Consider the following 25,837-nt stretch of genomic DNA (forward strand, 5'->3'; position numbering starts at 1 on the left):
AATAATACTACCTAGGATCTAACTTGAGCACAAATGTTCGTAGATCGAATACATTGAGATTGATACATTTGTTTTTTAACAGTTTTGTTTTATATAAGCTACTTCCTTTTGCACATTTTTTAAATGACTTTCTGCAGTGTTGAACAATAAAACGCCCCCAGTTTACTTTTTGTGTACACAAAGCGTTACATATTAACTTTTGTCTCTGAGTACACATTCCAGTCTAAGGTAAGAAGTTTATTTACAAAAAGGGAAACCATGGCTTTCACACTGTTTTAAATTTCTGTTTTATTGTGAGTTTTCCACTCGTCCACTCGTAAGCACATGTGGTGTGCAAGCTCTTTTCACATTTCTATAGTCAACATGAACCCGTGCGTGTGTGTGTGCATTGCGCTCAAATTACATCATTTCCTTTTTCTCGTAACCCTGGCGCGTTGGCAAGAAAGGAACAGTCACAGTGGTCAGTACTGTAACAGCAGTCCAGTACTGCGATTGCCATAATGTGTAATAATACCTAAAATAGGTTTTCCGATTAACTGAATGCACAATTGCAATGCCGTTTTATGTTCAAACTAACTCAACAGTGCAAAAACATTCAAACGTGGAATTGTTGATTCTATAAATTCAACTATGTCAATTCTCTAAATTCAACTACCAAATGACTGTCCTTCGTTAACCATTGCTCTTTGTCTCACACATTGTAGGGTATACTGATACTATCCCAAATCCATAAACGATTTATCATACTAATGTTCTTTCACTGCATGATATATTACCAAAAAAAACTAAGAGACTAGGATGCTATACCTACGCCTACCCTGTATAGACAGACAGATAGCATAGGCCTGTAATACGTTACTGTAATGAATTTATTGTTTGGCCTTTCACGGCTGGGCACGTCAATTAGTTGAAAACAATAAGTCGCAATACTCTGAAACATGACACAATGACTCGGGAAATAACGTTGTCGATGCACAGTCACGTGGTACTATGTTCCTACAATTCCAAAAGCTTCAATCCCAATCACTGTCAGTTTCAGCTTCGGAAGGAATATCCTGCCCATGCCGAACTTCACAAATAATAAATATTGTGATGTAATGTGTTATGTTCATAAAATTTTAAATAACTGTAAATATATATGCCATGGTAAACTGTATAATATCAAAATACTTATTTACTGGACCTTGGGCGTAGACAAAGACATCTTCTATAGGAGGAGGCGATTTTATTGTGGATCTTAGTCGTGGTTTCGTTTTCAAAAATTTCCCGGAGTCTGTTGGAAAATACTTTTAGACTGCATTATCAGTATTTCTATTTAACAAAGTTTTGCCTGCGAAAAATGAACGTTTTGTATTCCTCCGCCCCAAAAAAGTCGCCACGCAACTTAAGCGAGACGTCACACAACAAAGCAACCGGTGATGCATTGAGGTTAAATTTTGCCCCCTAGTCGAATTTTTTGGGCTAAAAAAATGCAAAATGCAACGCAAAGATGGTTTCGTGAAAAATGAATCACAACAACCTGATCCAATTTAAAATTAAGTGTTGGCCCAAAATCTTTTCTATGCTAACCCAAACCATTCCTGTGCGGAGCCTTCGGGAAGATCTTATGTCTTACGACTTACAGGATAGCAAACAGTCGTGCTTCTCATGAATTATTTTCGCAATTGCGTGGAGAAGGGTTGGGGCAACATGAATTGCAAATTAGATGAGAATTTTGTGATTAATTTTTCACAAAACCAATCCACATTTTTGTAGCCTTTTTAGCTAAAATAATGTACGCCTCGGGGCCTAAGGCCGGGTCCACACTCACGCTTTGCGCCGGCGGATTCTTTGTTTGTTACAATGTCCCGAGCGTACGCCCGCACGCCGGCGTATAATGAAACAAACAAAGAATCCGCCGGCGCAGTGCGTGAGTGTGAACCCGGCCTAAATCAGCCTTGGGGCGAGTGTGGACCCGGCCTAAGATAACTACCCTGCAACTAACTACAACATTTATGCGCAGACAAGAGGCGGCCCTAGCATAAAATGATAAATGCATTATATGCGCAAAAGAGCCATAATAATCAATGAGAGCTGCAGACAGGGTGTATACACGCACTGTTTCGACCTGTAAGGTCTCATCAGTGCAGCTGTTGATGTGGCACTGTGCTAGCTGGTAGACTAGCAGGCACACAGATTTCCACTTTGTGGTACCTTTCGGTCAATCGTCAATATGTTGGGTACCAAACTAGGATAAATGCATTATTCTGTGGTTCAATCTTTCAAATAACATTTTTACAACACCCAGCAATAGATGAATGCCAGACTGAAAAGGTTAAAAAAATGCCCTTAAACCCATGCAAATGCAACAGCACATGCACTCCTGTTCATTAACCGTAAATTTGACTTCATGCATCGCCGGTTACTTTGTTACCTATCACCTTTCTTCATGAAAGAGGATACAGGGAAGGCATTTTTCGTGAGCAAAATTTTTTTGATAGAAACTGATGTGCGGTTTTTAACGTTTAACTTTGTAAAGTAAAAGTGTAATTGTATGCTAATTGTTTTCATATCACCTCTATTTTTCTGCTTTTCAAACATTTCAGGCTGGAGATGAAAATGCATTGCATCATCGACCAAATCTCTTGACAATGTCGCACTCTTCACCAGTTCCTAAACAATTTTCAGTAAGTTGCATACAAATCTTGAAAGTAACATTTAGCATGCAACTACCAAAAATTTCAAAGAATTCTCGCCTTAAAATTATTGGACAGTACATGTCACAAGGTATAGCTTTGTTTTGATTGATAGACCTTTCGAAGATGGAAGGCAATTTAAATGGTTATAACATTGGTGGACTAACTTCAGCAGTGAAACAAAAAGTCGAGGTCTGTTTGATTTTTAGTCAAACATGAAGCAATAAACTCATTAAGTTGAGGCTTTACAATTAAATAAGTTTGACAGTAAGTGAACCGAATATGGCAGCTTATTATTATTTAATGTGTTTTATTTGGTTACAATTTTTGATAAATAATTTTCGTACATGTTTTCGAATTGTGTTACAGAGAAAATCCACTGAAACCAGTTGAAGGCGAATTAAACTGAACAAAGTTAAAAAATTTTCTTTTCGTTTTTCTAAATCATATTTTGTCCAGGATACAAGAGCGGTGAACAAGACGTCTTCTGATTGAACCTAAACAATAAAAATTATATTTCAAAGTACCCACAGTCCTTACAACAAATCATTGAAAAAACTACTGTGATTTTCTCTGATTGAAAATATCCTTGCAGTTCAACATCTGAGAGCTCCACAAAATCTTTCAACTGACAAATTTTGTCAAAATTTTTACAAATACATTCTTCAACTTTTTGTTGAAGTGAATTCAAACCAAACAAAACACTTGTCCGTTTTAACCATATACAATTCTTTGGATTGATGTTTTCCAATAAGAATTTGTCAACGATATCCAAAAGATCTGTTGTTTGCAAAATTAGTTAATCAAATTTAATATGCAGCAATAATGTCAAATTATCTCAATAACAAAGAAAACAAAAATGGATTGTTAAATATTGGTTTTATTAAAAAGCATTTATTAAAAAAAAATAGCATGTACTTGATAATTGCCATAATGAAGCATGCAGCTTGTAAAACATGAGACACATTTATACTGGAAAGTTCAATTTTTCCAGAATAAATGTATTCAAGAATCTCTTAAACTGTCTCCTGTGTTATTTCCTTTATTGTGACAGTTTCTGCATATTTTTCTTTCATCTTAAACACACATCAGAATCTCTGATAATTCTTGAAGATACAAATTTTCATATTGCAAATTAAATACTTACATTTGTACGAAACATCGTACCAAAGTAAGCACTACTTGCAGCTAGTACCGCCTTGTGTGCTGGGAATCTCTTTCCATCCACAATAAGCTCAATATCACACAAAAATCCTTCCTTTCTCTGTCTAAAAAATCTTGCCATCAAACAATACAGTCTCATTTTCAAAACAATGCATTATTCACTAAAGCTCTGTTCAGTGTTTATCAGTGTTTTATCTTTATAAACCGACATAATTCATACTTGTATACCTTCAACTATATATTCAGTAGGTTTTAGATAGGACTGCATGATGAAACTTACCTATTGAGGTTTTCATATCCATGCATAGGTAGTTTGTTGTTGACAACCTGTTTTTGATTCATTACTGCTGTACACTAAAAATCAATGGAATTGAGATACAAATTCACAGAAAAACACGTTGTGGAAATCGTGGTTTGTCCAAGACACCAAAGTGGTGAACAAGATATTTTCAGATTCTACCTGAAAAAGAACCTCGTAATAAGAAAAAGCTAACCCGCCCGTGAAAAAGTTTTGCGAACACTGTTTCCAAAAAAATACAATAAAAATTTGGAAACTTATCGCTGGAAATACGCTTTGCTAAAAATTAATTATTTTTTAAAAAAACATTTAGGTTTTGAATTTCTTTGTAGAATATACAATTTTATAATAACGGCAAACCGAAACACAAGTACAATGTTCAAACTAACATTTAATTCATCTGATTGAAAGTATTCCTGAAGTTCCACATCTGAAAGCTCCATAAACTCATCTGACTGACACAATCGGCCAAAATTTTCATAAATGCATTTTTCAACCTTTTGTTGAAGTAAATCCAAGTCAAAGAAAACACTTATCTTTTTTAGCCACCCGCAATTTCCAAGATGGACATTTTCCAGCAAGTATTTGTCAATGATTTCTGAAAGATCTGTTGAGATTTTAGGTAATAAATTCAAATGAAAAAAAAACACATAAATAAAAGGTCAAGGAGAGAATTTATGAAGACGACAAATAAAAATAATTTTACAATTTTTAATAAATACGTTTTTCGTGCTATGTAAAATGTAAGCATTTGAGCAAAATCATTCAAAGGAAAAATGGTGCATACTTGTCAATTGCATCAGTAAAGCAGCTTGTAGAATATGAGTCACATTATGAATTGAAATCTTTATTTGTCCGGAATAAATATATTCGAGAATGTTGTCAACTGTCTCATAAGAAAATTCCTTCAGTGTGACAGATTCAGCGTATTTTTCCTTCATCTTTTATGCAAAAGACAAAGAAGTACAAGGTCATCTTCATAAACTTGACGTCATCAACGGGTCTGATGTCACAATGCTGCGGCATCTACTGGAGATTTATCATGGCGCTTTACGCTAGCTAGGGGCTTATTGCAAAACTCCTATCTAAACAAATGCATTGTCCATGACATCAGACCAATTGATGACGCTACATGGGGCCGCGAATGTTAACGATACAAGCCTAAATTTTCAGGATATAGGCTTGAACCAAGTTTTGTGCTAAATTGCATAAAAACTGTAAAGATATCAGAAGGAATAGTGTTGGATGAAAAATATAAAATGATAATAATGGTATAGGACATGCTTAATAGCTGTAGAGGGATCTAATAATTTTTGCAGAAACTGACGATGCTTATAGTAACTCACAAAAGCGAAATTGATATTTCACAACAAAATCTGCAGACGTAAATCAGAGGTTTGTTGCTTTGTTATATACATGTTTTTTTTTTACAATAATGGCTTTCGTGAATAGTTAGCCTACAAGCAGTAGAAAATGTTAAAAGCATAGCTTCAAAATGGCATATTAAGATAACTTACATTTGTAGAAAATGTTAAAAGCATAGCTTCAAAATGGCATATTCAGATAAGATAACTTACATTTGTACGAAACATCGTAGCAAAGTAATCGCTATTTGCAGCTAGAACTGCCTTGTGTGCTTGAAATCTCTTTCCTTCCACAACAAGCACAATATCACACAAAAATCCCTCTGCTCTCTGTCTGTTTTAAAATAAATGCAATTCTTTGTGATTTTCAGATCAGAAACACAAAACAACAACTGAAATACTGACGTCAAACGCAATAAATGAAATATTGACATATACGTATTTTGTTAGATTATTTAACATGCATTAACCTATATCATTGTATTGTTTCATGTTATTGCGAAGTTCCATCTTTTCCAACCACCACTAGGCTTAACATATGCTCTTTTTTGGTAATTGTGGCTTGTGGAATTTAACGACCCTATTTAATCAGTTAATACTTGGGGTAATAGTTGTACCAAATTCTTTGTTAGTTTACATAAGTCTCGAAAAATTAAGTGGTATACAGACTCCATAAGACAAGAGGCTGTGATTGTAATAGGAAAATACCATTGTTTTGTTTTCAGTATGTAAATTAATTTAGTCGCAGATTTATTCAATGGAAAGCTTCTTGGTATATGGATCTAGAGAAGTGTGCATGAATTGCAAACTAATTTGCACGTTTTGATTTGCATTAGTAATTATATCACTTACCTATTAAGGTTTGCAAATCCACCTGTAGTCAGATTTTTGTCGAAAAGTACATTTAGGTGATCCATTATTGCACTTCTTATAGACAGGATGTTAGAACTCACTTTAACTTAAAACCAGTCCAAATTAAGTCTTGTTTTTTTTCACAGTGACTGTCGTGTGTATGAAAGGACGTAGAATTTACAATTGTGCATTTACAACAAATAGCCTGTTACTTTCTGTTTCTTCCAAAGTCAATAACATACAAACGTATGTTTTCTGCATGCTATGGTTTCTTATATCTAACAATGAAAACTAAATCAACATATTACAGCAAAACTTCTTTTGCGTGACACAAGTGGTAACTTCAATGTCAATTTCAAATTGTCACAAAACGCTATTTATAAGTGTTCTGTTCTTGTATCTAGTCAGCCAAACAGCCTTTTACAGTATGAATAATACTACCTAGGATCTAACTTGAGCACAAATGTTCGTAGATCGAATACATTGAGATTGATACATTTGTTTTTTAACAGTTTTGTTTTATATAAGCTACTTCCTTTTGCACATTTTTTAAATGACTTTCTGCAGTGTTGAACAATAAAACGCCCCCAGTTTACTTTTTGTGTACACAAAGCGTTACATATTAACTTTTGTCTCTGAGTACACATTCCAGTCTAAGGTAAGAAGTTTATTTACAAAAAGGGAAACCATGGCTTTCACACTGTTTTAAATTTCTGTTTTATTGTGAGTTTTCCACTCGTCCACTCGTAAGCACATGTGGTGTGCAAGCTCTTTTCACATTTCTATAGTCAACATGAACCCGTGCGTGTGTGTGTGCATTGCGCTCAAATTACATCATTTCCTTTTTCTCGTAACCCTGGCGCGTTGGCAAGAAAGGAACAGTCACAGTGGTCAGTACTGTAACAGCAGTCCAGTACTGCGATTGCCATAATGTGTAATAATACCTAAAATAGGTTTTCCGATTAACTGAATGCACAATTGCAATGCCGTTTTATGTTCAAACTAACTCAACAGTGCAAAAACATTCAAACGTGGAATTGTTGATTCTATAAATTCAACTATGTCAATTCTCTAAATTCAACTACCAAATGACTGTCCTTCGTTAACCATTGCTCTTTGTCTCACACATTGTAGGGTATACTGATACTATCCCAAATCCATAAACGATTTATCATACTAATGTTCTTTCACTGCATGATATATTACCAAAAAAAACTAAGAGACTAGGATGCTATACCTACGCCTACCCTGTATAGACAGACAGATAGCATAGGCCTGTAATACGTTACTGTAATGAATTTATTGTTTGGCCTTTCACGGCTGGGCACGTCAATTAGTTGAAAACAATAAGTCGCAATACTCTGAAACATGACACAATGACTCGGGAAATAACGTTGTCGATGCACAGTCACGTGGTACTATGTTCCTACAATTCCAAAAGCTTCAATCCCAATCACTGTCAGTTTCAGCTTCGGAAGGAATATCCTGCCCATGCCGAACTTCACAAATAATAAATATTGTGATGTAATGTGTTATGTTCATAAAATTTTAAATAACTGTAAATATATATGCCATGGTAAACTGTATAATATCACAGTACTTATTTACTGGACCTTGGGCGTAGACAAAGACATCTTCTATAGGAGGAGGCGATTTTATTGTGGATCTTAGTCGTGGTTTCGTTTTCAAAAATTTCCCGGAGTCTATTGGAAAATACTTTTAAACTGCATTATCAGTGTTTCTATTTAACAAAATTTTGCCTGCGAAAAATGAACGTTTTGTATTCCTCCGCCCCAAAAAAGTCGTCACGCAACTGAAGCGAGACGCCACACAACAAAGCAACCGGTGATGCATTGAGGTTAAATTTTGCCCCCTAGTCGAATTTTTTGGGCTAAAAAAATGCAAAATGCAACGCAAAGATGGTTTCGTGAAAAATGAATCACAACAACCTGATCCAATTTAAAATTAAGTGTTGGCCCAAACTCTTTTCTATGCTAACCCAAACCATTCCTGTGCGGAGCCTTCGGGAAGATCTTATGTCTTACGACTTACAGGATAGCAAACAGTGTCGTGCTTCTCATGAATTTTTTTCGCAATTGCGTGGAGAAGGGTTGGGGCAACATGAATTGCAAACTAGATGAGAATTTTGTGGTTAATTTTTCACAAAACCAATCCACATTTTTGTAGCCTTTTTAGCTAAAATAATGTACGCCTCGGGGCCTAAGGCCGGATCCACACTCACGCTTTGCGCCGGCGGATTTGTTTGTTTCAATGTCCCGAGCGTACGCCCGCACGCCGGCGTATAATGAAACAAACAAAGAATCCGCCGGCGCAGTGCGTGAGTGTGGACCCGGCCTAAATCAGCCTTGGGGCGAGTGTGGACCCGGCCTAAGATAACTACCCTGCAACTAACTACAACATTTATGCGCAGACAAGAGGCGGCCCTAGCATAAAATGATAAATGCATTATATGCGCAAAAGAGCCATAATAATCAATGAGAGCTGCAGACAGGGTGTATACACGCACTGTTTCGACCTGTAAGGTCTCATCAGTGCAGCTGTTGATGTGGCACTGTGCTAGCTGGTAGACTAGCAGGCACACAGATTTCCACTTTGTGGTACCTTTCGGTCAATCGTCAATATGTTGGGTACCAAACTAGGATAAATGCATTATTCTGTGGTTCAATCTTTCAAATAACATTTTTACAACACCCAGCAACAGATGAATGCCAGACTGAAAAGGTTAAAAAATGCCCTTAAACCCATGCAAATGCAACAGCACATGCACTCCTGTTCATTAACCGTAAATTTGACTTCATGCATCGCCGGTTTCTTTGTTATGTATCACCTTTCTTCATGAAAGAGGATACAGGGAAGGCATTTTTCGTGAGCAAAATTTTTTTGATAGAAACTGATGTGCGGTTTTTAACGTTTAACTTTGTAAAGTAAAAGTGTAATTGTATGCTAATTGTTTTCATATCACCTCTATTTTTCTGCTTTTCAAACATTTTTGGCTGGAGATGAAAATGCATTGCATCATCAACCAAATCTCTTGACAGTGTCGCACTCTTCACCAGTTCCTAAACAATTTTCAGTAAGTTGCATACAAATCTTGAAAGTATCATTTAGCATGCAACTACCAAAAATTTCAAAGAATTCTCGCTTAAATACTGTTGGACAGTACATGTCACAGGGTATAGCTTTATTTTGATTGATGACCTTTCAAAGGTTGAAGGTAATTCTAATGGTTATAACATTGGTGGACTAACTTCAGCAGTGAAACAAAAAGTCTAGGTCTGTTTGATTTTTAGTCAAACATGAAGCAATAAACTTAATAAATTAAGGTTTACAATTAAATATGTTTGACAATCAGTGAACCGAATATGGCAGCTTATTATTATTTATTGTGTTTTGTTTGGTTACAATTTTTGAAAAAAAATTTTCGCACATGTTTTCGAATTGTGTTACAGAGAAAATCCACTGAAACCAGTTGAAGGCGAATTAAACTGAACAAAGTTAAAAAATTTTCCTTTCGTTTTTCTAAATCATGTTTTGTCCAGGATACAAGAGCGGTGAACAAGACGTCTTCTGATTGAACCTAAACAATAAAAATTATATTTCAAAGTATCCACAGTCCTTACAACAAATCATTGAAAAAACTACTTTGATTTTCTCTGATTGAAAATATCCTTGCAGTTCAACATCTGAGAGCTCCACAAAATCTTTCAACTGACAAATTTTGTCAAAATTTTTACAAATACATTCTTCAACTTTTTGTTGAAGTGAATTCAAACCAAACAAAACACTTGTCCGTTTTAACCATATACAATTCTTTGGATTGATGTTTTCCAATAAGAATTTGTCAACGATATCCAAAAGATCTGTTGTTTGCAAAATTAGTTGATCAAATTTAATATGCAGCAATGATGTCAAATTATCTCAATAACAAAGAAAACAAAAATGGATTGTTAAATATTGGTTTTATTAAAAAGCATTTATTAAAAGAAAAATAGCATGTACTTGATAATTGCCATAATGAAGCAGCTTGTAAAACATGAGACACATTTATACTGGAAAGTTCAATTTTTCCAGAATAAATGTATTCAAGAATCTCTTCAACTGTCTCCTGTGTTATTTCCTTTATTGTGACAGTTTCTGCATATTTTTCTTTCATCTTAAACACACATCAGAATCTCTGATAATTCTTGAAGATACAAATTTTCATGTTGCAAATTAAATACTTACATTTGTACGAAACATCGTACCAAAGTAATCACTACTTGCAGCTAGTACCGCCTTGTGTGCTGGAAATCTCTTTCCATCCACAATAAGCTCAATATCACACAAAAATCCTTCCTTTCTCTGTCTAAAAAATCTTGCCATCAAACAATACAGTCTCATTTTCAAAACAATGCATTATTCACTAAAGCTCTGTTCAGTGTTTATCAGTGTTTTATCTTTATAAACCGACATAATTCATACTTGTATACCATTAACTATATATTCAGTAGGTTTTAGATAGGACTACATGATGAAACTTACCTATTGAGGTTTTCATATCCATGCATAGGTAGTTTGTTGTTGACAACCTTTTTTTGATTCATTACTGCTGTACACTAAAAATCAATGGAATTGAGATACAAATTCACAGAACAACACGTTGTGCATTATGCACACACTTTTGTTGCAATGTTTATTTGACAATGCAAGACAACTGGTGTGCCAATAAAGTCTATTTAAACACACAGTATTAGTGGCCACTTGTAACTGTGCTGCCAACTTAGCTTTCTGCTTCTGGTAATTTATTCATGTTGGCATTATTTGTAACATAATCATCATCAACGCAGAATCAAGCGATTATTTCTTAAGTCTGATTGGTTTCCATTTCGACAAAAAATAACATATTTTTTAAGTTAAACCACCATTAGAGGGCCAGCCGAAAACTTAATTCGTCTTGAATAAAATCTGGTAACATGTCATTCATACTAACTGCGTGTATTACTTCAAATTATACTTTAACTATTTCACCCCATACCTTTTAACGTAGCACTTGTTTTGACCTGTAACCAATACTCCCACACCTCCCTTTATGTTTGTGCGCGGACAAAACGCGTTACCGCAAGTGATCGATCAACGGGGGGAAAATAGGCAGGAAGCGTGATCGACAACTATTGCATATGGCCTATGACGTACTCCAAAGCATGTGATATGTTGTGCCTAAACTGCGCAAACTAACGCTACCTATTGCGGCGTAAGTTGCACCACTGATACCGAAATGTAGGGAAAGAATTCTATTACACGTAAAAAGAAATTAGAAGCACGTATGTAAAGTAGGTTTCAAACCATGATCAGTTAAACAGAATATTATTACATTCATTTGACAAAAACAATCAGTTGACAACGTAGGGGGATATCTGCGCACACGGAACAGTTTAAATATCAGCCTCAGTTACTCCTTGTGCTTTGAGCTCCTCGATAACATTGGTAAAGTATCCAGGGTCTGGGTAACCATGACTACCACCATGGTGCATTGATGTTTTGTGATGGATTTCATTCCATGTCACACAGTTGTCGTATCCGCTTGTGACAGAACGTCCAATTGTGAAAAATAAAATAAGTCTTTTTGCCACTTTTAGCAGCTTCAGAATCTAAATACAATGAATATTTAAGATGGATAGCTGTTGGTAATAGGTTGGCCGTTAACTACTTTATGTGCCTTGATATGTACTCAAAAAGCAACTGGTTTGTTGCAACTCCGATACCAAATGAAAGAAAAACCATTCAAAAAATCGGCTGAATGAGCATTTTTAGTGAGCTGAAACGAACGAAAAACCTTTTGTTTTTTAAACAATGCTTTACTAGTTACAACCCAATAAAAATTAAGAACGTGATTCATAGTTTAAAAAAAATATGAGCAATTTTCCCAAAACCGTCCGACCTATCGCCGGTCTCCCCTAAACCTTGCATTTTGGCGTTGTTCTGAAAAATAGGACCGTGGATGGCCCCGCGGGAAACGTTCCTCAAAATGGACAAATTGTTGTGGGATATTTTTGCCTAAAATTTGCATTATCGATACATTAGCATAGCAACAGCCTAAGATGTGTAGCATGCGAATGTTGTTATACCTTTCCTTTCTTTCTGTTTTTAAAACATATGAGGTTGTAAGCGAAAATGCATCGCATCATCAATCAAATCCCTGCATTGTAAATCACCTTTCACCAAGTCCTGAATTTAAAGCAAATATATTAAAATAAATTATAGTTGCTTACTTTGTGATAAAAACTCTCATACATGCTTTCGAATTGTGTTGGAGAGAAATTCCACTGAAACCAGTTGAAGGCGAATTGAACTGAACAAATTTGAAAATTTTTCTTTTCTAGTTTGGAAATCGTGGTTTGTCCAAATCACCAAAGTATTGAACAAAATATTTTCAGATTTCACCTGAAAAAGAACCTCGAAATAAGAAAAGTATTAAACACTATTTCCAAAAAAATACCATACAAATTTTGAAAACTTATCGCTGGAAACAGGCTTTTGCCAAAAAATAATTCTTTTTCAAAAAACATTTAGGTTTTCAATTTCTTTGTAGAATATACAATTTTGTTATCTGTTGAGATTTTAGGTATTAAATTCAAATAATAATAAAAAAAAACATAAATAAAAGATCAAGGCTACAGTTTATGAAGACGACAAAAAAAATATTTTACTTTAAATTTTGTTAAATGAATGTTCGTACTATGTACAATGCAAGCATTGGAGCAAAATTATTTAATGGAAAAATGGTGCATACTTGTCAGTTGCATCAGTAAAGCAGCTTGTAGAATATTATTCACATTACTAATTGAAATCTGTATTTTTCCGGAATAAATATATTCGAGAATGTTATCAGCTGTCTCATAAGAAAGTTCCTTCAGTGTGACAGATTCAGCGTATTTTTCTCTCATCTTTTATGCAAAAGAAAGAGAAGTGGAATGTATTTTATGCAAGGTCATGTATTCACGAACCAACGGGTTTCACGTCACAATGTTGCGGCATCTACTGGAGATTTACCACTGCGCTTTACGCTAGGGTCTTATTGCAAAACTCCTATCTAAACAAATGCATTGTCCACGACATCAGACCTAATGATGACGCTACCTTGGGTCGCGAATGTTAACGATACAAACCTAAATTTTTAGGATATAGGCTTGAACAAAGTTTTGTGCAAATGGCATATTTAAATAACTTACATTTGTACGAAACATCGTAGCAAAGTAATCGCTACTTGCAGCTAGAACTGCCTTGTGTGCTTGGAATCTTTTTCCTTCCACAACAAGCTCAATATCACACAAAAGTCCTTCTTTTCTCTGTCTAAAAATAATGTTACCATCAAACTATAGAGATTGTTTTCTAAACAATGCATTATTTCACTAAAGCTCTGTTCAGTGGTCATTACTGTTTTGTCTTTTTAAACCAAATAATTGATACTTGTATAGCCTACCATTAACTGTATGTTCTGTATGTCTTAGATAGGACTGCATAATGAAAAGAAACAGGTGATAATTTCAAGATGGATTTGAAAATCTAATCATGCAAATATATGTATATAAACCAACACAACCCAATGACTTGACCTTGGTTTCAAGTAAATTGGTGTTTTATACAGTGACAAACTTACTTATTGAGGTTTGCATATCCATGCAGAGGTAGTTTGTTGTTGACAACCTGTTTTTGATTCATCACTGCTGTGCACTAACCATCAATTGAATACAAGTTCACGGAACAGCACGCTTTGATTGTGAATTATGCTCACACTTCTGTTGCAATGTGTTTTGACAATCCAAGACAACTGGTGTGCCACCAAAGTCTATTTAAACACACAGTATTAATGGCCACTTGTAATTGTGCTGCCAAATTAGCTTTCTGCTTCTGATAATTTAATCATATTGGCATTGTTTTTGGTAGCAGACCTTTCATACTAACTGTGTTTTACCTCAAATTATACTTCAACTACTCCACCCCATACCTTTGAACTTAGCACTTGTTTCGACCTGTAACCAATATTCCCACACCTCCATTTATGTTTGTGAATGGACCAAACGCGTTACCGCATGTGATCGACCAAGCGTGGGCAAACATAGGTAGGAAGCATGACCGACAACTACTGTATATGGCCTATAATGTACTAAAAAGCAGGTGACTTGCTGTGCCTAAACTTATTGCGCCATATGTAGCACCACTGATACCGAAGTGAAGAATTCTATTACACGTGAAGATAAATTAAAAGCACGTATATACACTAGGTTTGAAACCATGATCAATTGAAAGGGAATGTTTTTACATTCATTTTACAAAAAACAATCAGTTGACAACGTTGCAGAATATCTGCGCACACGGAACAGTTTAAATATCAACCTCAGTTACTCCTTGTGCTGCTCGATAACATTGGTAAAGTATCCAGGGTCTGGGTAACCATGACTACCACCAGGGTGTATTGATGTTTTGTGATGAATTTCATTCCACGTTACACAGTTGTCGGATCCGCTTGTGACGGAACGTCCAATTGTGAAAATAAGTCTACGATCCCAAGCTACTTTTAGCAGCTTTAGAATCTAAATATAATAAATCTTCAAGATAGGTAGCTGTTGGTAATATAGGTTCCAAACTAATTTTATTTAAAACTAATTTAATTTAAAAAAATTCCAGGGACATTACAAAACATTTTGAAATAAATGATTTCGGTAATTTTTCTAAATATCCTGAAACATGGCCTACATACAAAATTCATTTTCTTTCCACTCACTTTCAGAAATGAAAGGTATAACAACATGTCTGCTAAACAATTCTGAATAGATGAAAACTACATCACACCTTTCTCCCTTCTCTGTTATCTGGAAGAAAAGCTTGTCGTGGAAATCCAACTGCATGATATCTTTGTCCTGGATTAGGATGCTCTATACCCTGTATTCCACTTTGGATGTCATAGGTAATTGAAATGGTTTGACAATTTAAACCTGAACAGATTTATTGGTCATTTATTCCTTTACTCCGTAACAGTGATGTTCGCATTTATCAGAACTTATTAACCAGGGTTCTGTACCCTTAACAACATTGAATATTACTGTGTTACTTTGAAATATTCTGTTGAACTTCAATGCATTAATGTGCAGAGAGCATGATATTTCTTTTTGACAGTGTCGCACTCTTCACAAGATTTTGTATTTGTTTTCAAAATTGAATTCTTCAATATTTGCCGAACTACTTTATGGGTTGAGGAGCACTGACATAGATTATTTACCTGGAAGTTTATGACGAATAATTCTATTTGTCATTTGTCCCCGGGGTTGAATTCCTTTCTTGGTGCCATAAATTTTTTTGCAGTATGGACACATTAAACTTTTCTTTGAAAGAGAAAAACATTTGTTGGTAGATAATAAACAGTTTCAGATATTCATTACTTTTCAGTTGCTAATATAAGCCATTAAGCCACCATGTTTCTGTTAATAAATGTTTTTGTTTTTTGTTTAGGAAGTTATTACCTAATGCAATGTGGACAATACCCACCAAAACTAGGTAATGCAGTTTTCATGTAAAAGCAAAGCATACATAGTAATCATAAATATAGACACAACCGTTTTGCAAAACAATTTAAAAAATGTTATAACAAGTCAAACATTGTGCACATAATTGCTTGGTTACTGATTTGCAATATATACAGTAGCAGAAAATATTTTTACCTCCTGCATTGTCAAATCCTGATTCATCAAGTAGTGAAGTCAGACAAATTCTACAATCCTCATTAGGAATATCGGTAACAGCACTGGCAAAGGCTTGAACGTCAGGCGGAACGAGGGTGGATTTTGAATAGTTGTAAGTGGGTAGTGGTTTTCCATATTCTGTCACAGAACACATATTTAAAATCGTATTATTTTGAAAGGTTATTTTGATGGCAATATGTGAACATATCGGTGAAATACAAAGAAATTTGATCTCATTACAGACTATTTTAAACAATATTTCTGTCACAAAAACAATTGCAACCCAAAACTGTTCGGCAAATTTCACCAAGGACAAGTGCTTTTTACAACAAGCATATAACCAAGGCAAAAAACATTGCACATGTGTCGTAATTCAATTGTTTTCATACCACCTCGATTTCTCTGTTTTTCAAACATTTGAGGCTGAAGATGAAAATGCATTGCATCATCGACCAAATCTCTTGATAGCGTAGCACTCTTCACCAATTCCTAAATCATTTTCAGTAGATTCACTGATACGACGTTTATTAGACAAAACATGTTACAGAGTAGAGCTTTCTTTCGGATTATATCCAAACGAAAAGATTAAGTAATAAATCATGTGCACAGTGGTTGACAAACTTCAGCATTTAGACTTCTTTTGATTTTAAGCCTTAAAAGAATCAAAAATATCCATATGCTAAAGTCTAACAATTAAATGTAGCAGTAAGATGACAGCAATGCTGCAATTTATTGTTATTTATTTTACTTTTTTATTTCCAAAAACTTTTCATACATGCTTTCGAATTGTGTCACAGAGAAAATCCACTGAAACCAGATGAAGGCGAATTAAACTGAACAAACTTAAAAATTTTTCCTTTCTATTTTTGAAATCATGTTGAGTCCAGGACACAAGGGCCGTGAACAAGATATCTTCAGATTTAATCTAAACAGAAAAATTCCATTTAACAGTATTTTGAGATACAAATAACAAAATACTGAAAAAACTACTTTCATTTCCTCAGATTGAAAGTATTTCTGCAGTTCAATATCTGAGAGCTCCACAAAATCTTTCAACTGACAAATTTTGTCAAAATTTTTACAAATACATTCTTCAACTTTTTGGTGAAGTGAATTCAAATCAAACAAAACACTTGTCCGTTTTAACCATATACAATTTTCTGGATTGACATTTTCCAATAAGAATTTGTCAACAATATCCATTAGATCTGTTGTTTGCAAAATTAGTTGATCAAATTTAATATGCAGCAATGATGTCAAATTATCTCAATATCAAAGAAAACAAAAATGGATTGGTAAATATTGGTTTTATTAAAAAGCATTTATTAAAAGAAAAAAGGCATGTACTTGATAATTGCCACAATGAAGCAGTTTGTAAAATATGAGACACATTTATACTGGAAAGTTCCATTTTTCCAGAATAAAGGTATTCAAGAATCTCTGCAACAGTCTTATGAGTTATTTCCTTTATTGCAACAGTTTCAGCATATTTTTCTTTCATCTTTCAATACATATAACAGATAAACAATTATTTAATTTTATATTATGTTTGAATCACAACAAGACATGAAATTTCTTGACAAATCAATAAATCTAACATTAAATCCAAATAAAAACATCTTTTTCAATTATTTCTTTTACATTGGCACTTGTGATGATAGAAGACACAATACAGCTGAACTGTACCTTTTATAGTAGGTACAATGTTTACATCTTGCCAATTAAATGCTTACATTTGTTCGAAACATCGTAGCAAAGTAATCGCTACTTGCAGCTAGTACTGCCTTGTGTGCAGGGAATCTCTTTCCTTCCACAACAAGCACAATATCACGCAAAAATCCTTCTATTCTCTGTCTGTTTTAAAATCATGTCATCAAAGAACAGAGTTTATACCACATGTTCAGTAGAATGTATATTGATGAGACACTTTGTAGCTTTTAGCAGAAATTTATCTTCACAAACCAACATAATTGACAGTTGTATGTCTGTCTACACGAGATTTATATTCTATATTTAGGTTTCAAAGCAATTGTATAATCAAAAGAAGCTGGAGATAGATTTAAAACTACATTTCAAAAAACCTAAACACACAAATTTGTAAAACAAAAAAGGAAATTTTTTACAGAGTTTTATACAGTAACCAAACTTACTTATTAAGGTTTGCATATCCATGTATAGGTAATTTATCGTTCAAAATTGTTTTTTGATTCATCGTTTTTGTACTTGTTCCATCAAATGTTCAAAAAATATTGTAAAACATACGAAAACTGGAACACTAACGACAATTCGAGACTACTTGTATCTAAACATACAATTGGTAGCCACTTGTAATTGTTCGGCTAGCTATGCCTTGTGCTTCCGGTAATCCAAATCATATCGACATTATTTCAGGTGCGGTTTTGTATTGCACATGTAACATCACAATCGCCAACAAAGTAAAATCGAGCTATTATTTGTTTCGTTGAAAAATACCAGCAACATATTTTTCAGTTGCCCCACTGTTGGACGGATTCTAAAACTTAGTCTTGAACAACATCCGACTCAGATCAGTTGAAAAACTGTGAGGTACCTCAAACTATAATCAAACTGTGCGCCCTCTGAATTCTGACGTTGTTTCGACCAGTAACTAATACACACCCACCTTCCTTTACTGTTTACGCAAGATCCAACTATTACGTCATTGCAACGACCTGCTAATTGCCAATCATTTTTCAAACAAGTGCTTTGAAACAAACAAGGTTGGCTGTTAAATATTTGGTGTGCCTTAATATGTACTCAAAATGCAACTGATTTGTTGCAACACCAATACCAAATGAAAAGAAAAACATTCTATTGCACGGGAAAAGAAATTAGAAGCTCGTATGTACACTAGGTTTGAAACCATGATCAGATGAAAGAGAATGTTTTTACATTCGTTTGACAAAAACAATCAGTTGACAACGTTGCAGAATATCTGCGCACACGGAACAGTTGAAATATCAGCCTCAGTTACTCCTTGTGCTTTGAGCTCCTCGATAACATTGGTAAAGTATCCAGGGTCTGGGTAACTATGACTACCACCACGGTGCATTGATGTTTTGTGATGGATTTCATTCCATGTTACACAGTTGTCGGATCCGATTGTGACGGAACGTCCAATTGTGAAAATAAGTCTACGGTCCCAAGCTACTTTTAGCAGCTTTAGAATCTAAACATAATAAATCTTCAAGATAGGTAGCTGTTGGTAATATAGGTTCCAAACTAATATGATTTAAAACTAATTTAATTTCACAAAATTCCAGAGACATCACAAAACATTTTGAAATAAATGATTTCGGTAATTTTTCTAAATATCCTGAAACATGGCCTACATACAAAATTCATTTTCTTTCCACTCACTTTCAGAAATGAAAGGTATAACAACATGTCTGCTAAACAATTCTGAATAAATTAAAACTACATCACACCTTTCTCCCTTCTTTGTTATCTGGAAGAAAAGCTTGTCGTGGAAATCCAACTGCATTATATATTTGTCCTGGATTAGGATGCTCATTGCCCTGTATTCCACTTTGGATGTAATAGGTAATTGAAATGGTCCGACAAAAGAAACCTAAACAGAGTTGTCGAACACTTATTCCTTCACTTTAATACAGTCATGTTCACATGTATCACAGAGTCCTGGTGTTCCAAAAATCACTACCAGATGTTCAGTTGGCACTAACTGTCCCATTCAAGAAAATGAAACATGACATATACAACAATAAATGTTACTCAGCTATTCTGTTGAACTACAAAACATTAATGTATACTGAACACACTGAGGAAAATTTTTGTGTGACAAAATTTCAAGTGTTTTTTTTATTTTTTTGAATATATATTTTTTTAACTACTTCAAGAATTCTATGTCACCAAAATGGTGAAGAGATGTTTATTCCTTACCTGGAAGTCTTCCACAAACGATTCTATGCGTCATGTGACCCTGGGGTTGAATTCCCTTCTTGGTGCCATAATTGTTTTTGCAGTACGGACATATTTTCTGGTATGAAACACATTTGTAGAAAGATTTGTTGGTTCAAAATAGTTTTTCAGTTGACAGCAAACAAAATTGAATAACACATTGTCAACATCATGTTTTAGATAATTAGGCTTACAGGCTTACAGCCCAGGCATTGCAGCCTGGCTGCATCAGCCACTTTTCACTGGCAGGACTTGCACAGTGGGGTGATCATGCGACTGCATGATATGTTACTGCGTTTTAGATAATTACCAGATATATAATTTGAAGATTCGTTTGACCATCATATAAGTTAACACAAAATCATTTCAAAATTTACAAAGAGTAATGAATCACTTACATCACTGCTATTGTCAAATGCAGCTTTAAAACAAAGAGCATGGAATCGATGTTGGCATTTCTTCAATTCAACAACGTGACAAAAATTTTTACCTGAATAAACAGTTTCAGATATTCATTACTTTTCAGTTGATAATATAAGCCAGTAAGCCACCATGTTTTTGTTGATGAATATTAGGGAAAGTTATTATCTCATTCAATGTGGACAACAACCACCCATACCTACATAAAGCAACCATTTTTTCATGTAAAAGCATACATAGTAATCATCAATGTAGACATAATTGTTTTCGCAATCCAATTTAAAAAATGTTATGACAAACATTTATATAATTACAGTAACAAAAAAATACTTTCTGCATTGTCAAATCCTGATTCATCAAGCAGAGAAGTCATACAAATGCTACAATCCTCATTAGGAATATCAGCAACAGCAGTTGTAAGTGGGTGGTGGTTTTCCATACTCTGCTACAGAACATATATTTAAAATCATATTATTTTTAAAGGTTATTTTGATGGCAATATGTAAACATATCGGTCAAATACAAAGAAATTTGATCTCATTACAGACTATATTTTTAAACAATATTTCTGTCACAACAACAATTGCAACCCAAAACTGTTAGGCAAATTTCACCAAGGACAAGTGTTTTCTACAACAAGCATATAACCAAGGCAAAAACATTGCACATGTATTGTAATTCAATTGTTTTTATACCTCCTCGACTTCTCTGTTTTTCAAACATTTGAGGCTGAAGATGAAAATGCATTGCATCATCGACAAAATCTCTTGATAGCGTAGCACCAATTCCTAAATCATTTTTAGTCGATTCACTGATACAACATTTATTAGACAAAACATGTCAAAGTGTAGAGCTTTTATGTATAAGCTGCTTTTATTTTGATTTATATTGAAATGAAAGATTAGGTAATAATTAAATCATGTGCACAGTGGTGGACAAACATCAGCATCTAGACTTCTTTTGATTTTAAGCCTCACAAGAAGCAAAAATCTCCATATGTTAAGTCTAACAATTAAATGTAGCAGTAACATGAATGCAATGTTGCAATTTAATGTTATTTATTTTTTTGTTCATTTTTGCCAACAATTTTTCATACATGCTTTCGAATTGTGTTGGAGAGAAAATCAACTAAAACGAGTTGAAGGCGAATTAAACTGAACAAAGTCAAAAATTTTTCTTTTCTATTTTCAAAATCATGTTTTGTCCAGGTTACAAGTGCGGTGAACAAGATATCTTCAGATTTAATCTAAACAGAAAAATTCCTTTTAACAGTATTTTAAGATACTAATAACAAAACATTGAAAAAACTACTTTAATTTCCTCAGATTGAAAGTATTTCTGCAGTTCAACAACTGAGAGCTCCACAAAATCTTCCAACTGACAAATTTTGTCAAAATTTTTACAAATGCATTCTTCAACTTTTTGTTGAAGTGAATTCAAACCAAACAAAACACTTGTCTGTTTTAACCATATACAATTCTTTGGATTGATGTTTTCCAATAAGAATTTGTCAACGATATTCAAAAGATCTGTTGTTTGCAAAATTAGTTGATCAAATTTAATATGCAGCAATGATGTCAAATTATCTCAATAACAAAGAAAACAAAAATGGATTGTTAAATATTGGTTTTATTAGAAAGCATTTATTAAAATAAAAATAGCACGTACTTGATAATTGCCACAATGAAGCAGTTTGTAAAACATGAGACACATTTATACTGGAAAGTTCGATTTTTCCAGAATAAAGGTATTCAAGAATCTCCGCAACTGTCTCATGAGTTATTTCCTTTATTGCAACAGTTTCCGCATATTTTTCTTTCATCTTTCAATACATATAAAAGATAAACAATTATTTAATTTTATATTATGTATGAATCACAACAAGACATAAAATTCCTGGACAAATCATTAAATCCAAATAAAAACATCTTATTCAATAATCCTTTCACTGGCAATTGTGATGACAGAATACACAATACAGCTGAACTGTACCTTTCATAGTAGGTACAATGTTTACATCTTGCCAATTAAATACTTACATTTGTACGAAACATTGTAGCAAAGTAATCACTGCTTGCAGCCATAACTGCCTTGTGTGCAGGGAATCTTTTTCCTTCCACAACAAGCTGAATATCACACAAAAATCCCTCTTTTCTCTGTCTGTTTTAAAATCATGTCATCAAACAATAGAGCTTATACCACATGTTCAGTAGAATGTATATTGATGAGACACTTTGTAGCTTTTAGCGGAAATTTATCTTCACAAACCAACATATTTGATAGATGTATGGCTGTCTACACGAGATTTATATTCTATTTTTAGGTTTCAAAGCAATAGTATAATCAAAAGAAATTGCTGATAGATTTAAAAGTGCATTTTAAAAAACCCAAACACACAAATTTGTAAAACAAAAAAGGAAATTTTATACAGAGTTTATACATTAGCCAAACCTACTTATTAAGGTTTGCATATCCATGTATGGGTAATTTGTCGTTCAAAATTGTTTTTTGATTCATCGTTTTGTACTTGTTCCATCAAATGTTCAAAAAATATTGTAAAACATACGAAAACTGGAACACTAACGACAATTCGAGACTACTTGTATCTAAACATACAATTAGTAGCCACTTGCAATTGTTCGGCTAGCTAAGCCTTGTGCTTCCGGTAATTCAAATCATATCGACATTATTTCAGGTGCGATTTTGTATTGCACATGTAACATCACAATCGCCAACAAAGTAAAATCGAGCGATTATTTGTTTCGTTGAAAAATACCAGCAACATATTTTTCAGTTGCGCCACTATTGGACGGAATCTAAAACTTCGTCTTGAATAAAATCCGACTCGGGTCAGTTGAACAACTGTGATGTACCTCAAACTATATTCCAACTGTGCGCCCTCTAAATTCTCTAGTTGTTTCGACCATTAACTAATACACACCCACCTTTCTTTACTGTTTACGCATGGTCCAACTAATGCGTTACTATTACGTCATTGCAACGACCTGCTAATTGCCAAACATTTAGAAACGAATGCACGAAGGTTGGCCGTTAACAATTTTATGCGCCTTAATATGTACTCAAAAAGCAACTGGTTTGCTACAACACCGAAACCAAATGAAAAAAACCCATTGTATTACACGTGAAAAGAAATTAGAAGCACGTATATACAGTAGGTTTAAAACCATAATCAGTTGAAAGAGAATGTTTTTACATTCGTTTGACAAAAACAATCAGTTGACAACGAAGCAGAATATCTGCGCACACGGAACGGTTTAAATATCAGCCAAATCCATAAACGATTTTTCATACTAATGTTCTTTCACTGCACGATATATTACCAAAAAAAAGAGACTGGGGTGTTATACCTACCCGGTATAGACAGACAGATAGCATAGGCCTGTAGTAAAAGTAATGAATTTATTGTTTGGCCGTTGACGACGGGGCACGTCAATTAGTTGAAAACAATAAGTCGCAATACTCTGAAACATGACACAATGTCTCGGGAAATAACGTTGTTGATGCAAAGTCACGTGGTACTATGTTCCAACAATTCCAAAAGCTTCAATGCCAATCATCTTCACCTTCATTTTCGAAAGTAATATCCTGCCCATGACGAAATGAACCAATATTTCTAAACATCATCTCATCTGCAACACCAAATAATATTTTATGGTGTAAAATGTTACGTTCATAAATTTTCAAATATGTATAATATCAAAATACTTATTTACTCGACCTGGGGCGTAGACAGTGCCTTCTTGTATAGGAGGCGATTTTGTTCTGTATCTATGTTGTTGTTTCTTTTTCACATATTTTGGAAAATATACTTTTAGACTGCATTATCAATATTTCTATTTAATAATTTTTGCCTGTGGAAAATGACCGTTTTGCATTCCTCCGCCCCAAAAAACTCACACGTAACAAAGCAACCGGTGATGCATAGAGGTTAAATTTCGCCCCCTTGTCGGACATATTTTTGGGCTAAAAAAACTGCAAAAGGATCTTATGTCCTATAAGGATAGCAAACAGCCTCGGGCTTCTCGTGAATTTTTTTTCGCAATTGCGTGGAGAAGGGTTGGGGCAACATGAATTGCAAATTGGATGAGGTTTTTGTGATTAATTTTCTCACAAAACCAATCTACATTTTTTGTAGCCCTTTTAGCTAAAATAATGTCCGACTAGGGATGCAAAGTCACGTGGTACTATGTTCCAACAATTCCAAAAGCTTCAATGCCAATCATCTTCACCTTCATTTTCGAAAGTAATATCCTGCCCATGACGAAATGAACCAGTATTTCTAAACATCATCTCATCTGCAACACCAAATAATATTTTATGATGTAAAATGTTACGTTGATAAATTTTTAAATATTTGTCAATATAAATGCCATGGTAAACTGTATAATATCAAAATACTTATTTACTCGACCTGGGGCGTAGACAGCGCCTTCTTGTATAGGAGGCGATTTTGTTCTGTATCTATGTTGTTGTTTCTTTTTCACAAATTTTCCGGAGTCTATTGGAAAATATACTTTTAGACTGCATTATCAGTATTTCTATTTGATAAAGTTTTGCCTGCGAAAAATGAACGTTTTGTATTCCTCCGCCCCAAAAAACTCACACGTAACAAAGAAACCGGTGATGCATTGAGGTTAAATTTCGCCCCCTTGTCGGACAGTTTTTGGGGCTAAAAAAACTGCAAAAGGATCTTATATCCTATAAGGATAGCAAACAGCCTCGGGCTTCTCGTGAATTTTTTTTCGTAATTGCGTGGAGAAGGGTTGGGGCAACATGAATTGCAAATTGGATGAGGTTTTTGTGATTAATTTTTTCACAAAACCAATCCACATTTTTGTAGCCTTTTTAGCTAAAATAATGTCCGACTAGGGGCACAATTCAGCCTTGGAGCACTTTAAGTAACTACCTTGCAACTAACTATAACATGTATGCGCAGACAAGAGGCGGTCCTAACATAAAATGATAAATACATTCTGTGGTTCCATCTTTCAAATAACTTTTTGACAACACCCAGCAACAGATGACTGGCAGACTGAAAAGGTTAAAAAGGCAAAAATGCAACAGCACATACACCCCTGTTCATTCAACCCTAAATTTGACTTCATGCATATGAAAGAGGACACAGGGAAGGCATTTCTCGTGAGCAAAAGTTTTTTTAATAGAAACTGATGTGCGGTTTTTAACGTTTAACATTGCAAACAAGTAAAGGTTTCATTGCATGCTAATTGTTTTCATACCTCCTCTATTTCTCTGTTTTTCAAACATTTGAGGCTGAAGTTGAAAATGCATTGCGTCATCAACCAAATCTCTTGACAGTGTCGCACTCTTCACCAGTTCCTAAACAATTTTAAGTAAGTTGCATACAAATCT

General features: G+C 34.3%; 4 protein-coding genes across 7 annotated transcripts in view; all 4 read right to left on the reverse strand.

Moving 5' to 3' along the window:
• Positions 1–25,837, reverse strand: part of LOC145888415 (uncharacterized) — a 39,101-nt gene that overhangs the window by 11,671 nt on the left and 1,593 nt on the right. The window lies entirely within an intron of this gene.
• LOC145889668 (kelch-like protein 28) lies at positions 852–6,722 on the reverse strand. 2 transcript variants are annotated; one of them, XM_082980662.1, is made up of 7 exons: positions 3,823–3,946; positions 3,594–3,751; positions 3,238–3,455; positions 3,023–3,172; positions 2,556–2,652; positions 1,184–1,273; positions 852–1,069 (listed from the first exon to the last, which is right to left on the reverse strand). In XM_082980662.1, the coding sequence occupies exons 2-7, from the start codon at positions 3,640–3,642 to the stop codon at positions 1,014–1,016; spliced, it is 660 nt and encodes a 219-aa protein (XP_082836788.1). In that variant the 5' UTR covers positions 3,643–3,751; positions 3,823–3,946; the 3' UTR covers positions 852–1,013. The 2 variants fall into 2 exon arrangements, 1 of the variants encoding a protein (XP_082836788.1); XR_014399523.1 differs by lacking the exons at positions 852–1,069; positions 1,184–1,273; positions 2,556–2,652; positions 3,023–3,172; positions 3,594–3,751 and adding exons at positions 4,120–4,299; positions 4,527–4,744; positions 4,925–5,078; positions 5,715–5,835; positions 6,354–6,722 and having other exon boundaries at positions 3,402–3,455; positions 3,823–3,943.
• Positions 7,635–11,482, reverse strand: LOC145889726 (kelch-like protein 12). Of its 3 annotated transcripts, XM_082980732.1 has the most exons (9): positions 11,389–11,482; positions 10,896–10,969; positions 10,599–10,719; positions 10,374–10,527; positions 10,017–10,234; positions 9,802–9,951; positions 9,337–9,433; positions 7,967–8,056; positions 7,635–7,852 (listed from the first exon to the last, which is right to left on the reverse strand). In XM_082980732.1, exons 2-9 carry the CDS (start codon positions 10,955–10,957, stop codon positions 7,797–7,799), a joined length of 948 nt encoding a protein of 315 aa, XP_082836858.1. In that variant the 5' UTR covers positions 10,958–10,969; positions 11,389–11,482; the 3' UTR covers positions 7,635–7,796. The 3 variants fall into 3 exon arrangements, with proteins under 3 accessions (XP_082836858.1, XP_082836856.1, XP_082836857.1); XM_082980730.1 differs by having other exon boundaries at positions 7,635–8,056; XM_082980731.1 differs by lacking the exon at positions 11,389–11,482 and having other exon boundaries at positions 7,635–8,056; positions 10,896–11,258.
• LOC145889825 (E3 ubiquitin-protein ligase DTX1-like) lies at positions 14,715–16,600 on the reverse strand. The gene is made up of 5 exons (XM_082980862.1): positions 16,483–16,600; positions 16,070–16,228; positions 15,631–15,733; positions 15,204–15,346; positions 14,715–14,944 (listed from the first exon to the last, which is right to left on the reverse strand). The coding sequence occupies exons 2-5, from the start codon at positions 16,094–16,096 to the stop codon at positions 14,753–14,755; spliced, it is 465 nt and encodes a 154-aa protein (XP_082836988.1). The 5' UTR covers positions 16,097–16,228; positions 16,483–16,600; the 3' UTR covers positions 14,715–14,752.

This window comes from Ascidia mentula, chromosome 2, assembly GCF_947561715.1.
Source record: "Ascidia mentula chromosome 2, kaAscMent1.1, whole genome shotgun sequence".
NCBI classification, from domain to species: Eukaryota; Metazoa; Chordata; class Ascidiacea; order Phlebobranchia; family Ascidiidae; genus Ascidia; species Ascidia mentula.

What these genes read in the sequence shown, in the direction of transcription:
- LOC145889668 (XM_082980662.1), bottom strand. Translation starts at nt 3,642, where the DNA reads ATGTGTCTCATGTTTTACAAGCTGCATGCTTCATTATGGCAATTATCA. An exon ending in TTCAATCAGAGAAAATCACA is followed by an intron (nt 3,173 to 3,237) that starts GTAGTTTTTTCA and finishes TTTATTGTTTAG; the next exon opens with GTTCAATCAGAAGACGTCTT. An exon ending in GTAACACAATTCGAAAACAT is followed by an intron (nt 2,653 to 3,022) that starts GTACGAAAATTA and finishes AAAATTGTTTAG; the next exon opens with GAACTGGTGAAGAGTGCGAC.
- LOC145889726 (XM_082980730.1), bottom strand. Translation starts at nt 10,957, where the DNA reads ATGAATCAAAAAAAGGTTGTCAACAACAAACTACCTATGCATGGATAT. An exon ending in TTCATTATGGCAATTATCAA is followed by an intron (nt 10,235 to 10,373) that starts GTACATGCTATT and finishes TGCAAACAACAG; the next exon opens with ATCTTTTGGATATCGTTGAC. An exon ending in TGAAAAGCAGAAAAATAGAG is followed by an intron (nt 8,057 to 9,336) that starts GTGATATGAAAA and finishes ATTTTCCAATAG; the next exon opens with ACTCCGGGAAATTTTTGAAA.
- LOC145889825 (XM_082980862.1), bottom strand. Translation starts at nt 16,096, where the DNA reads ATGAATCAGGATTTGACAATGCAGGAG. An exon ending in AGGATTTGACAATGCAGGAG is followed by an intron (nt 15,734 to 16,069) that starts GTAAAAATATTT and finishes TCTCTTTCAAAG; the next exon opens with AAAAGTTTAATGTGTCCATA. An exon ending in TATTCGTCATAAACTTCCAG is followed by an intron (nt 15,347 to 15,630) that starts GTAAATAATCTA and finishes AAATCTGTTCAG; the next exon opens with GTTTAAATTGTCAAACCATT.